The sequence below is a fragment of the Ctenopharyngodon idella genome, chromosome 5 (assembly GCF_019924925.1).
Source record: "Ctenopharyngodon idella isolate HZGC_01 chromosome 5, HZGC01, whole genome shotgun sequence".
In the NCBI taxonomy this organism is placed as follows: domain Eukaryota; kingdom Metazoa; phylum Chordata; class Actinopteri; order Cypriniformes; family Xenocyprididae; genus Ctenopharyngodon; species Ctenopharyngodon idella.
The window spans coordinates 23,960,239-23,978,356 of record NC_067224.1 but is presented as its reverse complement, the minus strand read 5'-3'; the positions used below and the strand labels follow the sequence as shown (position 1 = coordinate 23,978,356).

The 18,118-nt window shown below is 38.1% G+C and overlaps 1 protein-coding gene across 4 annotated transcripts in view; it reads right to left on the bottom strand.

Moving 5' to 3' along the window:
• ssh1a (slingshot protein phosphatase 1a) overlaps positions 1 to 18,118 on the bottom strand; it is a 46,763-nt gene that overhangs the window by 20,319 nt on the left and 8,326 nt on the right. For 2 of the 4 annotated variants that reach the window (XM_051893478.1, XM_051893475.1), the window contains exon 2: positions 16,831 to 16,868. In XM_051893478.1, coding sequence (XP_051749438.1) covers positions 16,831 to 16,868 — 38 coding nt within the window. Of the gene's footprint in view, positions 1 to 364; positions 705 to 16,830; positions 16,869 to 18,118 lie in introns of those variants that run through there. The other 2 variants (XM_051893476.1, XM_051893477.1) reach the window with 2 other exon arrangements.

Below are 18,118 nucleotides of genomic sequence, written 5' to 3'. Positions count from 1 at the left end.
CAGCAGCACTCAAGCTGGATAAATTCCATAAGTTTGTGTAAAACCTGACGATCATGTTCTTCCGATCAGTTTGAGAATGATCCATGTGACCGTCTGTACAAAGAATTGATTATCAAAATCACAAATATGCTTATTTAATTAGTGACTAGAAACAGTACAGAATATTAAATATTTCATATTTACTTCACATCAAAACATTCTGTTCATTTCCAGATTGGAAATTATAATCGGAATCCGTGACTTCTAGATCTTCTAGACTGTAAATGCCATGCGTCACAATCAATCAAAGACAAAAACAGCACTGCAATCCACATCAATGCTGATTTCACTTAAGACTCCTGCACCAATTCATTGGTTCACTCACATGTGGTAGATCTGGCTCTGTGTGACGAATGCATTATCCACAAAGTACGGTAGCATCTTCAGCACAACTTCCTGACAGGAATCCACAACCAGATGCATCCTGCTGCTGGCTGCAGGGAGCTCTCCCTCGCCCGGTCTGCAGCAGCACGCTTCGGTCAGATCTCCAGTCGCTTACAGCAGAGGGAGAAAAACAGCATGCAGAGGAGAGGAGGAGTGCGTCTGCAGCCCCTACCTCGGTCTGACGCTGTCTGAGAGTGTGTGAGCGAGTTCCTACTGACGCACTCGTTCTCGCTCTGTGTGTGTGTGTCGGTAAATAGAGAGAGGAGGAAAAACCTGTTCCCTTCTCTTGCAGTTACACAGGACGGGATGAGGCACTGTGTGTGTGCGAATGAGGAGATCTCTCCTGTGAAATTACACTGTAAAAAACAACTTTTCAAAGTTGTGAATAAAGATTACTGGAGTATGTTTTACAAGAAAATACTATCTCAGATTTTCTACTTCAAAATTTCACGTTTAATTCAATGTGTTACTTGCGGGTTCTATGTAATTGTTTGTGAAATGTGCAATTTCTGAGGGAAAATTGCAACAAATACCAAATTATTTTCAATGTAGCCAAACAGCTATGACACTGCAAAAAGCCTAGCGGGCACAGAGATCCTGGTGTCTCTCTTGGAAAAATAATACAGCTTTACTCCAGCAAATCTGACAGAAACAAAACGAGAGAAATTGAGGGGAAGAAATAGGAAGGATACCAGGAGTAAAAAGAGAATCTTGTTCTTGTTCCTAAAGACAATCAGTCGGACAAAAGGGAGGAACAAAAAAAAAAAAAACTACTGGCTACTAAGCATAGGCGGCTGTGCCTGCCACTGTCAGACGAACCAGGGAAGCTTCTTCAAAATCTCATTAGGAGATGGGGGATGAGCTCCCCCCTTGATTGTCCCAAGTAGACTGCGGTAAGTGAAGAGACTGGATGACCGTCTGTACTCCACTATCTTGCCTGTCAACACTGCGGCTTGACTGAGAAGGACAGAGTACTGGGTCTCTCTCACACGTACACACACACAGGCAAGGACAAATGATGAAGCAGTACTCAAGAGGAAGAGGGTTGACTCTTTCTGTCTAAAAGCCGATTAAACAGGACAAAGAGTAAACTGAGACACCAAGGAACAGAAATAGCTGGGGGGAAATCTACAAAAAAGGGGGAGGGGGAGATATTTAAGAAGGAAGGAAGGATGAACATAAAGGGAGATGAAGAGAGCCGTCTAAAATAACGAAAGAAGCCAAGAGAATGGGACTTACTAAAGGGCATTTGGAATTTTGACTTTCTGGATTGGCAAGACAAGAAAAAACAAAAACAGAAAACAAATAAAATGCTGCCAGGTTACACTCTTTAAAAGAATGTTCTAGGTTCAATACAAATGAAATGCTACCAATTACCACTAAAAATAACTCTGACTTCCCTTAGAAGCAGAAACCATGCAGTAAAGAACTTATAATGGAAGCCAGTATGGGACAAGGAATTGCAGAGGATTTCCTCAAAAATGAGAGCAGAAGAATATTATTAAAACACTTGTGAGCTATAGTGTAAATCATCTTTTTGTAGGTGGGACAATTGTTCTAGGCAGATAAACTTCTACACTGTAAAAAATATTTTTCTCCTGTTTTCCAGTAAAGTGATCTAAACATCTTTAAATCTTTAAATAGTTTGGGACTTTTCAGAGAACATTTCTTAAATTAAGTTGTTTTTTTTTTCTTTTTCTTTTTCATTTTTCTAAGCATAATCAAATAAAACAGATAGGTTTTAAAAAAATGACAATGGAGTGATAAAAAACATAATTGAAGATATACACTACCGTTCAAAAGTTTCAGGTGAGTAAGAGTTTTTAAAGAAATGAATACTTTTATTTAGCGAGAATGCATTAAATTGATCAAAAGGGACAATTAAGACTTGAGCTGTTCACAATTTAGCTTTGCCACCAGAGGAATAAATTACATTTTAAAATATACTGAAATAGAAAATAGTTATTCTCAATTGTAATAATATTCCACAATATTATTGTTTTTACTGTATTTTTGATCAAATAAATGCAGCCTTGGTGAACATAAGAAACTTTTTTATGTTAAGAAGAGAGTATTTCAAGAAAGTATTTCAAAATCTTACCGACCCCAAACTTTTGAACGGTAGTGTACTGTATTCTTTAAAAACAAGTCCCAAGTCCCCAATTGCTTAAACACATTTCTTGAAATTATGCCTCCTTTTCTCGAAACTCTAGACACAAATCCATAACTTTTCACCCAATTCCCCAAACTTCCTATTTTCAGGTCAAAATGAAACTCTCCACTCAAAGCCATTCAATCTAGGTGAAAAACCAAACTTTGCCCTCAGACATGACACACAAGCCCTCAAAAACACACACTCTACAACATAGTCTTACACACTGGTGAGATAAATTCAAAACAATACTACAAAAACCGGTAATAAGTTATGTTTCTTGGTTCTCCCCCTCAAAAACATTTTCACATGATCAACACAACAAAAGACACAACAAATGTATACATTTGCACATTTTACACCAAATAACAACAACAAAAAAATTCTGCCCCACCCCAGCATCCCGTCTTTGGTCTGGGACAGGCCAGAGAATCTTGTCAACATCACAGACTATATTGGCGGGGGTAAAATCCTCTTGCATGCCTGATCCACCCCGGCACGCATCAACTGAAACTCGTTGCCCAGCCTCCCTCATTGTCATACCATGGACAAGGACATGGTCAACTAGAGCAACATGAATTTAATCTCAGGCTGCTTGTCTCCTTGCCCTTCCCCTTCCTCATCCTCATCCTCCTTGTCTTCCTCCTCATCCTCTTCCTTCACCCCTTCCTCCTCCTCCTCCTCCTCTCTGGTGTCCTCAACCTCTTCTATGACGTCTCTCTGGATACATTGTTCCAAAACTGAATGAACTGACTGGGGCTCTTTTATCTACCTATTGAAGGTTCTGATTGGTGTGTGATAAATTTTGACTCTTAGTGTTTCCACCTGGGTATTTGTGTGCTAACTGAGTTGAAGCTGTGCTGACTTGAGTGAACAACATTGAATGCTATTGCTTTCTAAATGACCACATGGTCTAGGCAATGAGAAACGAAGGGATTTGTGTCTAGAGTTTTGCAGTGACAGTTCAACAAATCTGACTCAAGTGTCAAAACAGGGGACTAGTGTTTATAGTTTAGGGAAATGGGTGTGCTTTTTGATAAATGGCATTATGGTTTTGAAATTTTAGTTCAAAAGCCTGGTTATAGTGTTTAAGCAACTGAGAAAAACTGTAATATGTTTGTTCTTACAAATTGAGGGAAAAGATTAAATAATTTTCTATGCAAAGACAACATGCCACAGAAAAGTAGTAAAGACATCGTTAAAATAGTCAATGTGACTACAGTGGTTCAACCTTATATGTTATGAAGCGACGAGAATACTTTTTGTGTGCGAAAACAAAACAAAAATAACAAAGTTATTCAACAATTTCTGCTCTCCCCTGTCAGTCTCCTACGCAGTTTACATTGTATAGACAGTGCAGGATTCTGGGTTCTGCACCAGAACGCCGGCTCAGTATTGGCTGACGTTGATCACGTGAGCACCACGTTATGTGTGTGATGCTGATGCAGGAACCCGGAACCCGGGAGTCTGCACTGTCTATACAACATAAACTGCGTAGGAGAATGACAGGGAAGAGAAGACATTGTTGAATAAAGTCATTATTTTTGTTTTGTTTTATTAAGGTTGAACCACTGTTATCACGTTGACTATTTTAACAATGTTTTTACTACTTTTCTGGACCTTGTATGTGGTAATTATGCTGCTTTCTACGGGGGATAAAAAAACTCTTGGATTTCATCAAAAATATCTTAATTTGTGTTCTGAAGATAAACAAAGTTCTTACGGGTGTGGAACGACATGAGGGTGAGTAATAAATGACAGAATTTTCATTTTTGGGTGAACTAACCTTTAAGTTGAATGCTAATTACTTACTTTAAAAAACATTCAAACATTGTTTTTTAGAATATCACTCTTACTTTTTCTTATGTCAAATTATGTACATTTCCTATAAAGTTTATTGAACAGAAGTTCTATTGAGCTAAAACGTTCCCTACTTCTTTACAAAATCCTCTTGTAGATTACAACAGATGGGCCTGTGGTACTCAGCTAAACCTTCTCCTTTCTTAGGCACACATGTGCAACTGCAATATATATATATATGGCAGGTGTGTGAACGTTTAAATACATTCATGATGTAGAGTATATCCTAAGCAGATTAGCCTTATATGCTCATGCTTTGACATGGCAAGTAATGGAGCACATGACCACACTTATGGAGCTTCCCATGTGACTCAGCATAACCATGGCAACACTATCAGGCGAACTCCAGAACACCTGACAGGTGTCCTGATTCAGGACGCCTGCATGTGGAGCTCTAAGCAGATCAGGCGTGTATGTGTGTATATCGGAAGGAGTGTGTTCACTGGATTATTCCAGTGTGCTGAGACTGCACTGGTACACAAAAGTGCTATGGTCGCTTTTCTGCACACACAGGCACACAAAGATTAAAAGCTTCTTTTCTGGGAGCAGATGTTACATAACATTTCTATTATATCTTTGCCGAGCAACGGAGGAAAAACGAGGGACAAAAGGAGGGAGGGGGCAAACAGCGCATCAATCTTTTCTCAGGTGTCAAGACGAGAATGATGAATCGCATATTACATCAGTGTTCTTCAATCTATTGGCCACATGCCTGTATTTGCTCCGCCTCCTTATTAATCATACGAATTGCCACATGCACCGGCCTTTGTCCGAATGATGTTGAACGTACTCTAGTCCCAAGAATACATGCATGTTCATGCAGTTTGTGCACTTGTAATAGAACACGTGATTTTAAGAGCCATGTTACTGTTATGAAAAATAAAACAGACTTGAGAAAATTACTTTAGAAAGATGCCAGCATCATTATTTTTATTTTATTTTAAATAATGAATGCTGCAATCTTTCTAAAGTAATTTTCGCCAACCTGTAATTTGGCTCCAAATCTCCAGTGAAAATGGTCTATTAATGTTTGTCTTTCTTCAAAATAAAATATTGTCAAAACCAAAAAAATTGGTTGATTTGACATACAGTGGTGATCAGAATTATTGGCACCCTTGGTAAATATGATCAAAGATGACTGTAAAAATAAATCTGCATTGTTTATCCTTTTGATCTTTATTTCATAAAATTAGCAAAAATCTAACCTTTAATTGAAGGAAAAGAATTGAAAGTGGGGGGGGGGGAAAAAATCACGTTATGAAATAAATGTTTTTCTCCGAAACATGTTGGCCACAATTATTGGCACCCCTAGAATTTATGATGAGTAAAATATCTCTGAAGTATATTCCCATTCATATTTACATTTTTTTAGCATACCAGGGTGATCATGAACATGAAATTGTCCAACCATGACTTCCTGTTCCACAGGAGTATAAACATAAAGAAACTCAAAGGCCAAATTCCCTTAATCATTCATCACAATGAGAAAAAAACAAAGAATATAGTTCTGATGTGCAGCAAAAGATTGTTGAGCTTCACAAAATAGAAAGTGGCTGTAAGAAAATAGCTAAAGCATTGAAAATCCCCATTTCCACCATCAGGGCAATAATTATGAAGTTCCAATCAACTAAAGATGTTACAAATCTGCCTGGAAGAGAACTTATGTCTAAATCGTCCTAATGCGCGGTGAGAAGGACAGTTTGAGTGGCCAAAGACTCTCCAAGGATCACAGCTGGAGAATTGCAGAGATTAGTTGAGTCTTGAGTCTCAGAAAGCCTAAAAAAAATTATCAAACAGCACCTACATCCCCACAAGTTGTTCGTGAGGGTTTCAAGAAACATCCTCTGCTCTCATTCAGAAACAATCTCCAACATATTCAGTTGTCAGACAAGACTGGAACTTCACACGGGACCAGCTTCTATGATCAGATGAAACTAAAAAAAGAGCTTTTTGGCAGCAAACCCACCAGATGGGTTTGGTGCACACATGGACACATGGGGTCCACACGTGGACCCCATGCCCACGGTTAAATATACTGATGGATTTTTAATGTTGTGGGCCTATTTTTCTGCTGGAGGTCCTGGACATCTTGTTCAGATACATGGTATCATGGATTATATCAAATACCAACAGATAAAAAAAATCAAAACCTGACCGCTTCTGCTAGAAATTTAATAATGGGCCGTGGTTAGATCTTCCATCAGGACAATGATCCAAAACAAACATCAAAATCAACACAAAAATGTGTCACTGAGCACAAAATGAAGCTTCTGCCATAGCCATCCCAGTCCCCTGAACTGAACCCTAAAGAAAATGAGTGGAGTGAACTGAAGAGAAGAAGCACCAACATGGAGCTGGGAATCAGAAGGATCTGAAGAGATTCTGTATGGAGGAATGGTCTCTGATCTCTTGTTAGGTGTTCTCCAAACTCATCAGGCATTACAGGAGAAAACTCAGAGCTGTTATCTTGGCAAAAGGAGGTTGCAAAAAGTATTGAATAAAAGGGTGCCAGTAATTGTGGCCAATGTGTTTTGGAGAAAAACATTTATTTCATAATGTGATTTTCCCCCCACTTTCAATTCTTTTCCTTCAATGAAAGGTTAGAATTTTGCTAATTTTATGAATTAAAGATCAAAAGGATAAACAATGCAGATTTATTTTTATAGTCATCTTTGATCATATTTACCAAGGTTGCCAATAATTCTGACCACCACTGTATGACCCATGATCATTTTATCTTTGTTCAATTATGCAAACACAACTGAAAATACTATGATGTAGTATCAAGTTCTTCCTGCTAAAAAAACAGCCTAAGCTGGTTTGCTCATTTAGCTGGTTTCAAGTCGACATGAAATGAAAATTTACTCTATTTTCTAAATGCATGTTACACATCTTATTGTGAACAATTCATCCATGCATAGGTTTCATTTCTAAAAATATTTGACTCTTAATTTTTTTTAATCAAAATGTCACAAAAGGACCTTCTGGTGAAAATGACTTCTGTCTGGTTACATACGCAGGACTTCTCCAAACATTTAATCTACTTAAACCCCTTCTTATTCTTTTTTTGTTACACTCGAATGTATGTCACAATACGAAAGAAAAGATCTGCTGCTACTTCCGTTTCATTGCAACTTTAAAGAATGTCTTCTGGACTAACCAGCTAAAAAGTCTCCAAAACTGCTCTGAAACCAGCCAACAGAACAGCCTGACCAGGCCCAGTTTCACAGGAGGGCCAGGGTAGGCCTGGCCCACCCAATCTTTGGCCTACCCTGGCCAATTTCAAAATTGGTGTGATGTTCAATTCAGCACCAGATTTTGAGGCAAATCATTCTTTCATTCTTAATGAACGTAAACAGTTGAGAGAAAATCTGATGTGTGTCAGATCCGTGCATTTGAAAATAAAAAGAATAGAAGAAAAAAAAAAAAAAAAAAAAACTCTGCTCAACTGTATAACTTCTTTAGCTTTAATACGATTAATATATATTTGATTTATACATTATAGCATTTTGTACCTGGACACTATCTGTTCATTTCATTTCATTTGTATCTTAGTTCTATTGTATTTATTAGTGCTTTTTTTATTTATATTTACTATTATTATCATTATTATTGTGGCCAGGCCAGAGAAAATTTTGGCAGGGCAAGTAACCAGTAAACTCCTTAGCTTGAGCCATGTGTTCTTATATTTAGAGTCCATTTTAAGACCTGTCCCTTTTGTTATAAAATGAAGTTACAAAATCTGTTATGGAGAAAAAATAAAATAATGTTAAATCTCTGGCCCACCAGGAAAGTCACTTGCTCCACCTTACTTATCAAAGCTGAAGCCAGGCCTGAGCCTGACAGACTGGAAGACCAGCAAACCAGCTAAGGCTGGTTTAACATGTTTTTTCAGGGTTGGTAGCAAGATATAAACTTCATCATCGGCTGAAAGTACACTTTAAGATATTTTTAGGTGATCTATCCCTTTAACTCAAGATTGATGTTTAAAATTAGACCACCAACATCAACTGTAAATAATGCTTTTTTTCTTTTCTTTTTTTCAGAACAATACTGAAAAATTGTATGTTCTCGAACGGATCGGACAAGCTCACACACACCCAAATACTCAAACCCTGATATGCACTGCAACTAAACCCAAACATAAACACAGATTGCTGTGCTTGGCTGCTCCTGCCTCTGTGTCTGTTTGGTGAAATCACCAACTGGCTCACTGCTGTGCCACCTGCTTGATTTCACAGGAAAAGATTTTGGCCAGTTCAGCAGGCATTCCTGAGTTCATCTCAGTGCAAAGGCTAAGATAAGTGTTACAGTTATTAGAGGGGTCCAGTCCTGTCTACGATAAGGTTAAAATTTGGTGTGTTTAAACTCCTCTAATTAGTCTATTTCTTTATACAGATGTCACAAAAGGCATTCTTATCCAGCTATGCCTGTTTCAGAATGCTTAAAGGATTAATTGACTTTCAAATGAAAATTACCCCAAGCTTTACTCACCCTCAAGCCATCCTAGGTATAAATGACTTTCTTCTTTCTGATGAACACAATCCTATAAATCATCCAAGCTTTATAATGGCAGTGAACGGGACCAATGAGTATGAGCTGAAGAAAGTGCTTCCATCCACATCCATCATCATAAATGTGTACTCCACACAGCTCCGGGGGTTAATAAAGGCCTTCTGAAGTGAAGCGATGCGTTTGTGTAAAAAAAAAAATCCATATTTAACAACTTATGAAGTAAAATATCTAGCTTCCGCCAGACCACCTTCCGTATTTGTACGAAGAAATTGTAAAACTCTTGCAGTTTAAAAACCTTCGTAACTTGAATATGGAACGCTGTCTGGCAGAAGCTAGATATTTTACTTCATAACTTGTTAAATATGGATTTTTTTTTTTTTTTTTTTTTCACAAACGCATCGCTTCGCTTCAGAAGGGCTTTATTAACCCCCCGGAGCCGTGTGGAGTACACGTTTATTATGCATGGATGTGGATGGAAGCACTTTCTTCAGCTCATTTATTGTAATTATAAAGCTCAGATGCATCAGGATATTTATTAATATTTCTCTGATTGTGTTCATCAGAAGGAAGAAAGTCAATTACACCTAGGATGGCTTGAGGAGGGTGAGTAAAGCTTGGGCTAATTTTAATTTGAAAGTGAACTAATCCTTTAAAGGGAATGTCCACAGTAGGGCTGCACAATTGGCAGGGGGAAAAAAATCAAATTGCGATTTTTCTGATAAAATTGCAGTTGTGATTTAAAATTCAATGTAAAAAAGGTTTGCTGTGCTTGTTAAACCTGCAGCCCATAACTTTTGGCGCTTTAGCGGTTAATAAACAAAACTGCATGCGTCTTGTGGAAGAACACTGTAGCCGGAGCTACTTCTCTCTGTTTATGTCTATGACGAGTCATGCAGGTACTTGGCTACTCCGCAGTGGTGGCGACCCGACCAGTCTAAAATAATCAGAATATAAACACTTATTATAGGTGTACTGTAGTGATTCAGGATAAGGCAAAAAAAATTTTGGAAAATGGATTCATGATGTACTCGCTCGTTATATAAATGTTGTAAATTTTGAACACAAAAAAAAAAGTTGCAGACTGCAGCTTTAAATGCACAATTTGGCCAAGTATTTTGTGATTATATTTCAATGTGACTATGTAATAATAATAATAAATATTTTAAAAAAGAACAATTACTATTGTAATATTTCACTCTAGCATAAAATTAAAGAAAAATATAATAATAATAACAATACTAATAATATTTCACAATACATCAGTAAAACTACAGTACTAATATTTATTAAATATACAGTGGGTACGGAAAGTATTCAGACCCCCTTAAATTTTTCACTCTTTGTTATATTGCAGCCATTTGCTAAAATCATTTACGTTCATTTTTTTTCCTCATTAATGTACACACAGCACCCCATATTGACAGAAAAACACAGAATTGTTGACATTTTTGCAGATTTATTAAAAAGGAAAAACTGAAATAGCACATGGTCCTAAGTATTCAGACCCTTTGCTCAGTATTTAGTAGAAGCACCCTTTTGATCTAATACAGCCATGAGTCTTTTTGGGAAAGATGCAACAAGTTTTTCACACCTGGATTTGGGGATCCTCTGCCATTCCTCCTTGCAGATCCTGTCCAGTTCTGTCAGGTTGGATGGTAAACGTTGGTGGACAGCCATTTTTAGGTCCCTCCAGAGATGCTCAATTGGGTTTAAGTCAGGGCTCTGGCTGGGCCATTCAAGAACAGTCACGGAGTTGTTGTGAAGCCACTCCTTCGTTATTTTAGCTGTGTGCTTAGGGTCATTGTCTTGTTGGAAGGTAAACCTTCGGCCCAGTCTGAGGTCCTGAGCACTCTGGAGAAGGTTTTCGTCCAGGATATCCCTGCACTTGGCCGCATTCATCTTTCCCTCGATTGCAACCAGTCGTCCTGTCCCTGCAGCTGAAAAACACCCCCACAGCATGATGCTGCCACCACCATGCTTCACTGTTGGGACTGTATTGGACAGGTGATGAGCAGTGCCTGGTTTTCTCCACACATACCGCTTAGAATTAAGGCCAACAAGTTCTATCTTGGTCTCATCAGACCAGAGAATCTTATTTCTCACCATTTCTTTAACAAACTCCATGCGGGCTTTCATGTGTCTTGCACTGAGGAGAGGCTTCCGTCGGGCCACTCTGCCATAAAGCCCCGACTGGTGGAGGGCTGCAGTGATGGTTGACTTTCTACAACTTTCTCCCATCTCCCGACTGCATCTCTGGAGCTCAGCCACAGCGATCTTTGGGTTCTTCTTTACCTCTCTCACCAAGGCTCTTCTCCCCCGATAGCTTAGTTTGGCCGGACGGCCAGCTCTAGGAAGGGTTCTGGTCATCCCAAACGTCTTCCATTTAAGGATTATGGAGGCCACTGTGCTCTTAGGAACCTTAAGTGCAGCAGAAATTTTTTTGTAATCTTGGCCAGATCTGTGCCTTGCCACAATTCTGTCTCTGAGCTCTTCAGGCAGTTCCTTTGACCTCATGATTCTCATTTGCTCTGACATGCACTGTGAGCTGTAAGGTCTTATATAGACAGGTGTGTGGCTTTCCTAATCAAGTCCAATCAGTATAATCAAACACAGCTGGACTCAAATGAAGGTGTAGAACCATCTCAAGGATGATCAGAAGAAATGGACAGCACCTGAGTTAAATATATGAGTGTCACAGCACAGGGTCTGAATACTTAGGACCATGTGATATTTCAGTTTTTCTTTTTTAATAAATTTGCAAAAATGTCAACAATTCTGTGTTTTTCTGTCAATATGGGGTGCTGTGTGTACATTAATGAGGAAAAAAAATGAACTTAAATGATTTTAGCAAATGGCTGCAATATAACAAAGAGTGAAAAATTTAAGGGGGTCTGAATACTTTCCGTACCCACTGTATATCCAATTTCAAAAAGTATTATAAAAAAAATAAACCTAATCTAATAATGGACAGTAATTGATATGGTACTGATGCACTGTGCATCCCTAAAAATGATGATACACGTGGCAACTTTTTGAGCAATGTTGCTGGGCACTTTCCCACAAAACAGTTTTTTATCTGGATACTTTAGATCGAAATTTGTTGCCCATTCTCAATGGGAAAGTGCCCAAGCAACATCGCTCTGCAACATTGCTGAAAAAAGTTGCCCCATGTATCATCACCTTAACAGTAATAATTTTCTTACTTACAAACTGGGCTATTTAAGTGAAATATGCCTGGGTAACAGTATGAATATAAAACTGCAGTAAATACAAAGAAAACATACTCTCTTGTATGAACATCCTATAAATCCACATTATAAAACATTCAAAGCTATGGCATTCACTAGCCCTTTCCACACTAAACCACGAATGCACGATTGCACGTAACAGTACTGCAGATTCTGCAATAGCACATATTTCAACATGATTTCAGGAAAATAAAAGATAAGCTAGCCTTAGGTAAGTGAAAAGGAATCTGTCAGGTTCAAACTGTTTCTTACTAGCAACGTGTGTTACTTCAGGAATCAATGAGCTCAGGCAAAAGGACAGGTCTTTGCATGTGTGCATAAACAAATTACATCAAATACTGGGAGTGTGTCCATGACATGTCATGTTCTGATAATTGCACAACGATGGATGGAACAAGCTGGAATGATCAGTCCAGGACTTCTTTAACAACTAGTAGTTTGTTTCTTTAAAACAGTAGCTAGCTTAGACTCACTTACCTACTCCAAAACTAAGTCTTTTGGTTCATTCTCAGTTTCATCCTTGTCTAAAATGGCTGTTTGTGAGGAAGTAGTGTTCTGCTTTGCTGATGCTGCTGTTCTTACATTGTTTTTAGCTCCATGCATCTATTGCACTAGTGACTTTATCCTAACCTTGTTTTTCCTCATTAAAAGAGGATTTGTTTCACATGAGCCTCTAGGACATCCTGTTACCAACACACACAACTTTTCTGTCAGTTTTCTGCACTCTGGATAGTTCCAAGAATGTATAGGTTTTTATAATAAGGGTTGAACATATTAGAGATGCACCGATTGCAATTTTCTTGGCCGATTCCGATTTCTGATTTTTTGTTAGTGTGATCTGCCGATACCGATTTTTGCCGATTCCAATTTTCTTTCTAAGAACTATAATTGACAACATATACAAACAAAAATCTACTTTTCTTCAATGCAAAGTTTTATTTTCATAAAAAAAAAAAAAAAAAAAAAAAAAAAGAGTAAAAGTCAGTAATAAAATATAAACAGCTCAAATAAATGCAATAAAATAAAGAGAGCTATGAAACTAAGTTTTTCAGGTTAACTGGGTTTTTATTCAGGTAAAAAATACTACAGAAATTAAAGTAATCAAATGTAAAATAACACATTCAGTGTTATTTTGCATTGGTGACCTTAATTTCTGCAGTCTTTATTGTAAATAATAATACAGATCAATTCTTACCATTAAAGTTATAAAACGTATTCAGTCAAGAGCAGAAAGTGATTTTTTGTCTTTTGTTCTTTGATTAACATGACAGACAGCAGCAGGAATATTGGACTGCTGTCCCTTTAAGAGTTTATGAACGGTGTTCAACGGACCCAATACTGTTACACACAACAGGGTTCACTTTCTTAGCTATTTAACGATTCAAAACTGACTGTGTTTATCTGAATACTCGCCAAGATTGCCTGTGCCGCTGGTTTTGACATACTTTTGTATGTATTTTGGTGTGAGCGCGAAACCGGCGGGAATGACTAAAATTATGCGCAATACAAGCACTATTTAACCGGAGCGAATGAGACGAGTGAGAGAGAGGAGGCGCCCGCGCGGGTGCGTGTCACTTCACCGTGACAGAGAAGAGAGCGAGAACGCGCAGCTGACGTTATTGCCTGTGCCGCCGGTAACAAAACGGATCGGCTCGGAATCGGTAAGAAGTGAGACTGACTGGCCGATCATGAGGGAAATCGGCCGATTCCGATCCCTGGCCGATCGATCGGTGCATCTCTAGAACATATACATTAAATTGGAATTGCTATTCTGACTTGTAGTGTAGTAGATAATTTAATTATTTTTTTGATTTAATTAATTATAAGAACCGACTGCAGTTCCCTTGCAAACATCCAGGGGTTTGCAACTCCCAGTTTGGGAAACCCTGCATTAGATAAAATTATCAAACCAAGTGGCATCTGCAAACAAATTACGCTTTTTTTTTCCAAAACAAACTTCACTTTTCTTAGTAACTTTTGCAATGACTTTTAGCCAACTGATCTCAAAGAGATTTAAGTGTGGCTTAAGTGCCTAAATACATTTTGAGGCCGCTGTGTGTTCTTTCTAATTGGTATTTGAAGAAAACTCTGTTTGGTGCTGAGGGACTAGAGTCTTATCTAGTATGAGTCACAGGAAGATACAAAAATCAGACACAGCCTCCATTGTGTTTGCAATCGCTAAAGCTGGAATCTCAGACTCCTTTTCTCATATCCTGTTTTTACAGAAACACTGAGGCTGAGCACTGCCTTCTGTAACGGTCACAGGACAAACAGAGCGAGAAAGAGACGGAGATGGACACAAAGTACTAAAAGCACTTTAAATGTGCTGAGGGAACAACTGCTCTTTCCCTTATCAGATGACCTTATGTAGGTCACACACGCCACATGTGCTTACATCCAGCAGAAAACAGACAGACGGCATTAGTAGGTTCATTCAGGTAACCGGCACAGTAGTTCCTCCACACCCTTTTCCAAGCTTGATCGAAATAAAAAAACAATCCATTTCCTTTTACTTCTTAACAAAGTACTCATTATTGCTGTGTTCACACGTTCTAGGGATTAGTTTGTTTGAATGTGCTTATTGCAAGCCATTCATTTAGTGATACTTTTTCCAAAAGCACAAAACAAACACTTCATTATAGTATCTCTACTGTCATTTAGACAGAAAATGTAAAATTAGGACAGAAATTGCAATTGATTCAACTTGTGTTGAGTTTATAGTCAACACATGAGCTATTTCCTGAGCAATGTGACCTTTGAGGATGTCATGTGACCTTTGGGATGAAAAATCTTCCTCTGTACACATCCTCTTCCTTTAGCTCCTCAATCTGTACTGTACATAAGAATTCTGACTGCCTTCACAAGTTGTTATTTGACCATCGCCTAGATGGCAACACTGGAATACAGAGCAAAAGTTTCACAAAGTACTGCACATCAGCGAACAACTTGTCTCTTAAGAACTTTTCTTCTGCTCTTACTGGTGACCTAGATTCAAAGTTTGAAAGGACTGGGACATTAGTCCAATCCCAGCAGACACAAGCCCTAGTTTAAAATGTCCTCTAAAAGATCTTCTCAGTGAAATAGTGCTGAATCTAAAAACAGTCTGGACAAGTGTCCTCTCTACTTGGAAAGCATTTGGCCTTACTAGTAAACACTAAAGCTGTGATGATAAAATTATATGTATTGATATTACATTGATATATTAAATACTTAAATCAACATACACATTTAAATGTAATAAATTTAATAGGTGTGTAATTTCTCCACCACCAGCATCACTAAACAATATAGCAAAAATAATGATTTTCCAAACACTTAAAACGTCTGTCATCGGTCAAACAAACAGATAGTTCTGCAACCCAAAAATATTTTTATTGAAAAATTACACATAAACAAGTTAAATGTTCAAGTCTGAGAGCAACATCAGAGCCACCACATTGAATAAAATGTTAGAGAATGGCATGAGACATGAGATTTAAAACTACTCTGCAGTTTTCCTCTCTAAAACTGTATGTTTTGGTGCAGTTTTAATCATGATCTAATTATGATAACCTGATGCATCACAAAGTATTGACATGAATCATATCAAAACAGTGAGTGAAATTGTTGTAAATGAGACAGAAAAACAAAACTTGCCGAGAAATCTAGTCGTCACTTGTGAAAGGCAGGATTCACAAACAAATGAACCGGTTATTTTCAAGTCAGTCAAAAAAATTCATAAAACATCCACATATTTGCTTGTGATTTCACAACTAAAAAAGCAACCCAGGTTCATTGGACAACTGTGCCTGTAGCGACATTTCTGCAAAATGATATTGTGTTGCTTCTTGCATGTGTTAATGCAACCGATAGTGTTAACAAAAACAAAGTGAGATGAAAATGCATTTGCTGATGCAACTGTGCCATTTTAGCTTGCATACAAGCCTTTAAGCTCTGTTATAATCAAAGTGTATTACTTTACAAAAAATATAAAAGTGTGGTAAAAGTGTTTTGAGGTCACAGCATAGTATTGTGGAAGGAACCGTGTGAAAATAATCCTTTCTTAATTGATATGCCAATGTAATCAAAATTTGCAAGTTGTTGGTGTTTTACTGCCACTAGTGTTCATTTCAGTTGGAAATTGCAGTGAATTGTATGTATAGGTAGGTTTTGCAAATATGTAGATAGAGGAACGTTTTTCCAATGAGCCTAGGTTTAATTTTTTTTTTTTCCATTTCATTCCCTGCATAAGGTAGCTCTACTAAACACCACTTCATCCATCTGTCCTCTACAGTCATTGAATTACAAGGAACCAGATAACACTAATAAGACTATTCATTAGGAACGATACAGTGTCTGATAGGGGAAAGCCAGTAAGATGTTTGCTTCAAATGAAACCCACTTGACCTCACTTCAGTCACTGGAACTGTAATAAAAACCCACTCTGGTGTTAGAGCTGCTGTGAAAGCAGTGATCAGACGCCTGGGCTCAGATATCCTTGATTATATGTGTTAGAACAATGGAGCAGAACCATCTCTCAAACTACAGGGTGCGATGAAGGCTCCTCCCATTGTGGTTCTGACAGATTGGACATTGAGAACACACTCGCACACAAAAATATACAAAAACTTGCATTTAAAAGCCAGTTGTTACCTCTGATTTAGCCGGCGCTCATCGTCACTTCCAAAGTCCTGGGAAAATAAAAAGAAAGTATGAGGGAAACAGAAGTTAGTTATCTAAAACAACATAGCACAAAGACATGTCCACACTGTTCTATTTTAAATTTTATTGCTTTGAGCCTTAAGATAAGAACAGATTTATTACATCAGAAAAGATGCATCTAATTACGTCTTCACACATCTTCTACCAAAACCAAATTATAAGTTATAAATTCAGCATCTGTTTTGAAAATGTCAGCACAATTCTGGAATAAATAATGGAGAGGCCAGAATCCCTCAGGCATCGGAACTTTTCCAAATTCCACAACCTCACCCGACTCAAACCCAGCGCAACACACAACAATCCGGCCTAACAACAATCCCCCCCCCCCACCAAAGATCTCTCACTCTCTCTGCTAAATGTGTAACATTTAAGCACAATACAAGACCTATGTGTCCTAAATAACAAAAAAGCTTTGATATTTCACTATTCACAGCAGCATAATATGACAAAGAAGAAATGTTCTCTCAAAGCTGAAACGTGAAGAACGGGGCCTCTCCTTAAGATAAGGTTTCATCATAACAAAGAGTGTTTTTAAAATAGTTCCTCACTGTATATGAACGTGACGGCTCTGGTTATTAGGTTACTGATAGTGGTATGTAGCACTGAATGGAGGCAGGGGAGTGTGCCACGGTCAGATGTGACAGATGCCTGAAGGGGAAGAAACCATGTCAGGGGAATTGGTCGTGCCACGGTTTCTGTCACGTACCCAGTGTTGGGAGTAACGCATTACAAAATTATATTACAGTAATTTATTACTTTTTGCTGTAACGCAGTAATATAACACATTACTAATACAATTCGGGTAATATTATACTCGTTTCAATTTCAGTAACGCACGTTACAACAACGCATTTTAACCTGAAATTAAGTGGTGTTAGTTTTATTTTACCAACATCTCAAGACATTCCAGCACCAGAGGAAAAAAAATCCGCGGGTAAAATACTATGTCCATTTCCTGCTGCTGGAATTCGATGGTTGAAATGACTGCAGAGACGGATTCTACATTTGTGACATAGCTACTCCCATTATTTTCAGAGAAAAGGACAAGAACATTATAGTCAAGTGCACTATTGCCATCTATATGCGTCACTGAGGGAACTTTCTAGAAATAGCACTTTAAAAAAAAACTCCTGGACAGGTGCCACGCTAACACTAAGATAACCGAGAGAGCTTCAGGGTCGGAGAAGAGATAGAATGCGCCGGACGAGAGCGCGGTCAA